Below are 5,119 nucleotides of genomic sequence, written 5' to 3'. Positions count from 1 at the left end.
CATGTCCAATTCATATGGAGTTACCCAGAATACAGTTTGGTCCAAATTCGGTGAAAACCATTTTCATTTTGTTGTCCGTATGATGGCCGGTTGAGGCAGAATGTCATGAAACAGTGAAAATATTATAATGTTCTCTGTGTTCAAATGAAATTATATTTAACATCTTTTTACAATTATGTAATTTGACACTGTCCAAATAAAAACTGATTTCTTTTGACTTATAAAATAATATTTAAGCACATAATTATTGTCTTAAAGTTCTATTTGTGCGGCCCTCTAGGGGGTCATGGAGGGCCGCATTTGGCCCACAAGCCTTGAGTTTGACACATGGCTTAGATGAATTCTAGCCAAGAGAAAACAACCATATCACACATTTACTTTATCATGTAAGGCTAAATAGGAACTAGTCGCATATCTACAGTATAACTGGATATGAACAGAACCTATTTTTTCCTGTAATAGGAAGAAATTTGGCTCTCAGAACTGAACTAAACTGAATTAAAATAGATTTATCAACCGATCAGTTTGGACATGAAACCATATCAAGTTCTAATTACAGTAACTCAGAGTTTCTACGTATTAAACCAGCCTTCCAACTGATCAGCCTTAACTGACAAAACAAAATGATTTGGACGTTCAAACTGACCTTTAGCAATCATCAGCCAAAAAGCAAATATTTCTTGTATTCGTCGGTTTTATTTGAAAATGACAGAATAAGTTAAGAACATGCATGCAGAATCAAAACCAACAAAGACCGAAAACACAACAAGGAGGTGCAGCAAGAAGAGAGGGCAGGGTGATAAAACAGGGCAAATCTTTCAGAAAGAAAATAAAAATCCAAACAAAGAAGAGAACAGCACTCGCTCCTTTCATGCAGATGGGAATAACGACGTGGCCTGGAACAGGAAGTGATTGTGTCGAGTCATCAAACATCGATTCAGGATCAGAGTGATCATAAAGCTGCTCCCTAACCAACCTCCAGTCGAGCAGACCGTGTAGTGCGGCGTGTTCCTCTGATGAGCCTCCAGTGTCAGAGGTCACACCAGAGCACCTGAACATGTAACACCATGTAGCAAACGCCGGTGTGTTTGTGTGTGTTAAGCAGTGTGTTGTTCTGACATTGCAGCTCGGAGGATTTTTTCTGCTGGTGAGATGGTTGGAGCGCTGCCACGGTTCTGCTGGCTCTGCTGCGGCGTGCGCTGATACAGGGCTGTAGGATTAGTCTCTCTGTTTTGGGTCAGAGACAGGAAAAAGAAATACAAATTTTAAAAGGGAAAAATAATCTTTTCTTCTGTATGGATGCCATGGAAATGAACACACGAGGTTCACTTGAACTATGAGTACTGCTGTCATTTACTCGCTTAAATAATACTAATTTACAAAAAATATGAAATATCATTTCATCTGTTTTACACATGTCTGTTGTCTAACTAAATGATGACTTTCGTTCTCTAAGGGAATATATTTACAAAGTATGTGAATACTCTGCATAAACTCTTCAGATCCACTTCTCCCAGTGATTGAGCTTCATGAGTCATTTGACGAACAGAAATCTAATTGGTTTCTGATAATCAAGTTGAAGTTCTGGTCAGGCAGAACACAAAAAAGAAATTTTTTATGTTGTGTGACTGAAGTCTGCTTTAGTTCATCTTAACGAGATCAGTTCATGTTCAACTACAGAGAGAGAGAGCTTATTATTGATCAGCCATCCTCATCATTTATATAGATCCCTCCCCAAAACCCCTCCGTCTTTTATTTTACACAAATCGACCCCTTAAATAAAACACCATTCATGTGTCCAGACTGAGGGCTGCGACCCCTCAGGAGGTCACTAGAGATCCAAAGGAGGTCGTGGGAGAAATAAATCCTCATCATCCTCTACAGAGAAATATGGTTTCTGATCTTGGTTCTTGATCCTTTCTGTAAACACCGGCACAATAGGCACATTATCATATCCAGGTGACCTCTGACCTCAGACTGGTTGAACACAACTGGGACAGAATGTGGATGATTTGGCACGTTCTGGACCGGCAGAACTGAAGGCTTGGAGCTTTTAGTTTAACTTGCTTTTCAGCCTCGCTCATCAGCTTCTGCCTTAGCAATGCACTAATTCTTAAAAAATGAGTTATTTAGTTTGGATAGTTACGTTTTGTATGCCACTGAGCACAACCAACATCTGTGTGTGAAGCTGCAGTGATTCAATGAAAATGAACATGATATTTTGGGGATATTGTCAACATTTTGTGACAACAGGTGTAACTGTAACAGTCTGACCCAGTCTGCATTGGGTTATATGGTACTATCAACAATAAACCGAAATAAAGAGATGGCACTCTGTATCATCATGTTGTCCATAAAGAAAATCATAATACCTGTCAGTCTTACACCAACACTTGAATTAAGGAGCAAGGAAGACGTCTGATAATCTATCTCAGAAGTTCTGCAAAGTTTGACTGTTTAACAAAAGAAAAAAAATTGATTTTTATTTATGAAAAGATAGTTTACCTATTTGGATGATTCTACAGTGAGAGGAACGATGGAGCCTCAACCAGATCAAACATTCCAATGCTGATTTCGTCTTGTGCCCCTTAAATGTCACTCCAGAAACACCTACATGCAAGTCAATGGGTCCATGAGGATACCGGTGTCCTCATGGCAGGTAACCAATCCAGAGGTTATGTTTTGAATCAAACAGCATGCCCCAAACCAGACTAAAGCATTTCAAGCAACAACAACTTCACTAAAGGTCAAAATGTTTGGAATTATGCAACAGAAACGATCCATCAGTGCTATAGTCCAAATTCCGCAACAGCAACATTCCTCCAGATCCTGAGCTCACAGATCTTGGCCTGTTTTGGAGGCATAAATGTGACCAATGAGATCCTGCATTGATGTTTTTAGAACTGAAAGTATCTTAAAAGCATGAAAGAAGACCACAGACCTGGGGTCAGTTTTAATTTGCTGAGGATTCATATGTCAGTGTCAAGGTTTGGTCACAGTGCGGGGAGTTCTCTTTAGCTTACAGGTCAGTATCAACACTATCAGACAGGAAGTCCAGGACAGCTGCATGCAGAAGGTCCAAGTCCAGACAGGAAGTGCGCGCCATTCAGCGGCTACGATGAGCTGTTCAGGAGCGGTCTGGGGTACATGCCCTGGTAGTAGGAGGCCTCAAGAGGCTCCATGGTCCTCCCCCCAAGACCAGATGCCCCCCCACCATTGTAAGAAGAGTACTGCAGAGCCTCATAGGCCTTCAGGTCCAGTTTGTGCTGCTGCTCCGAGGACGACATTAAGTTGTTGATGGAAAACGGGTGGTTGAAAGAGTAGTGGGGGTCTCCTTTTATATGCAGAGGAGTTTCATGGGCCATGGAGTGCGGAGGAAGTGATAGGGAAGACAGTAACTGAGAGCTGGATACCTTCAGGTCAGACACACCTCCAACTCCTCCCCTCAGATCCAGGCCGGCAGGGGAACCCGTCTGGCTGGAGGAGGCCACAGATGAGTCCAGAAGTCCGGCAGGTTTGGTAGAATCTCCGGCAGGAGAGGTACAACGGCCACCCCCTGCTCCCATATGCTCCTTCCTCCCATCTGGTTTCCCTGGAGTCTTCTTCTCGCACTTAAATCTCTTCTGACGTCGCAAGTAACAGCCATTCTCAAACATGTTGCCTGAGTCTGGGTGTAGGGTCCAATACGAACCTTTTCCCGGTTTGTCGGGCGAACGGGAAACCTTGACGAAGCAGTCATTGAAGGACAGCGAGTGGCGGATGGAGTTCTGCCAGCGTTGCTGGTTTTGCCGATAGTAGGGGAACAGGTCCATGATCCACTGGTAGATCTCACTCAGAGTCAGCATCTTACTTGGTGCCTGCTGGATCGCCATAGTGATGAGTGAGATGTAGGAGTAAGGGGGTTTTGCGTGAGGGTAGCTCCTTCTGAACGTCTTGTTGTCACGGCTTCGGTTCAGTCCACCACTACCGTACGCCATGCCGGAACCCATGTTAGGACTCATGCTTCCATACGGGTTCAGACCCAAGGAAGCCTGCTGGGCCGACACCGAGTTCATACTGGACGGGCTCAGAGGCCCACCCATGGAAGCCACACCCCCACCTAAGCTCGACATAGGCGCTTGAGCAGAGCCCCCCATCCCTCCTACAGGGGACGGACTGAGACCGGTACCGCTATACGACATGTTGAAGGAGCCTGACGTGGTGCCACCACTCGACATGTAGCCAGACATGGACGCCATTCCGAGACCAGAACCCATCCCGGTGCCTGCCATTGGAGAGTACACCTGCAGGGAGGACAGAGGACAAGTTAACTTTCATTTGAAGATGGAGTGGACAGAAGTGGTAGACTCAAGAATCTGTCAGGATGGTTTACAGTCAGGTTCAACTAAAGGTCAACATTGAGCATCAATGCTGAAATGCCATCACTTGTTTAAAAAACTGTATCATAACCTGCTCTCTGGTTGGAGCCATCAGAAGTAGAACATTCTGGGCCAGCACGAGTTTGCTCAAAAGAACGAGGGTCATTAAACCAGGACCATGTGGACCAGATCAAATTTTCCCATTTCAACATTTCCTATGACTTCACCACTTACTCTGCACACACCAAGGGTCCACAGATAGATTTTATGACTATTTCAGGTTGGCCAGACCTTGTCTTTATGTAGCCTAAAAATATATAGAACCCTTTCTGGGCCCAAAGGTCCCATCCACATTCAGCCTGGACAAAGTTAGCCCACCTGTACAGCAGCCAGCCCACAACGTAACCCCAATGTAACATCAGAAAACGTCGGTATGTGAAAGTCTTTTCACCTCAAACTTAACTCAGAAGGCAGTGTTTCTCTTTTTTTGTTTAAACTCAATAAAAAAAATTCATTTAAGGAATCAACACCACCTGATTGCTTCCTTAGCGCAATCAAAGTGGTGAAAACTCATCAACATCTCACACACACATTGCTGAAGTTACCTGCAATCCAAACACATGCATGTTCGGTTAAGTGGACAGTCTAATTTGTCCACAGTCTAATTTGTCCTTGCATCATGTCCAGTGTGTCTCTGTGTGTCCCTGTAATGGACTGGTGCATGTCCCCCATCTCTGGCCTGGTGAGCGCATCTGTCCAGT

The 5,119-nt window shown here is 44.1% G+C and overlaps 1 protein-coding gene across 1 annotated transcript in view; it reads right to left on the bottom strand.

Annotated features, from left to right (window-relative positions):
- Nucleotides 1-2,327: 2,327 nt before the first annotated feature.
- The window catches only part of foxa1 (forkhead box A1), a 7,615-nt gene continuing 4,823 nt past the window's right edge, over nucleotides 2,328-5,119 (bottom strand). Inside the window, exon 2 of the mRNA XM_015052542.1 lies at nucleotides 2,328-4,283. Coding sequence (XP_014908028.1) covers nucleotides 3,114-4,283 — 1,170 coding nt within the window. The 3' untranslated portion in view covers nucleotides 2,328-3,113. The remainder of the gene's footprint in view (nucleotides 4,284-5,119) is intronic.

Source organism: Poecilia latipinna, unplaced genomic scaffold (genome assembly GCF_001443285.1).
Source record: "Poecilia latipinna isolate Pla-1442-1.1 unplaced genomic scaffold, P_latipinna-1.0 Scaffold1117, whole genome shotgun sequence".
NCBI lineage: Eukaryota > Metazoa > Chordata > Actinopteri > Cyprinodontiformes > Poeciliidae > Poecilia > Poecilia latipinna.
This window is presented reverse-complemented; position numbering and strand designations above follow the sequence as displayed.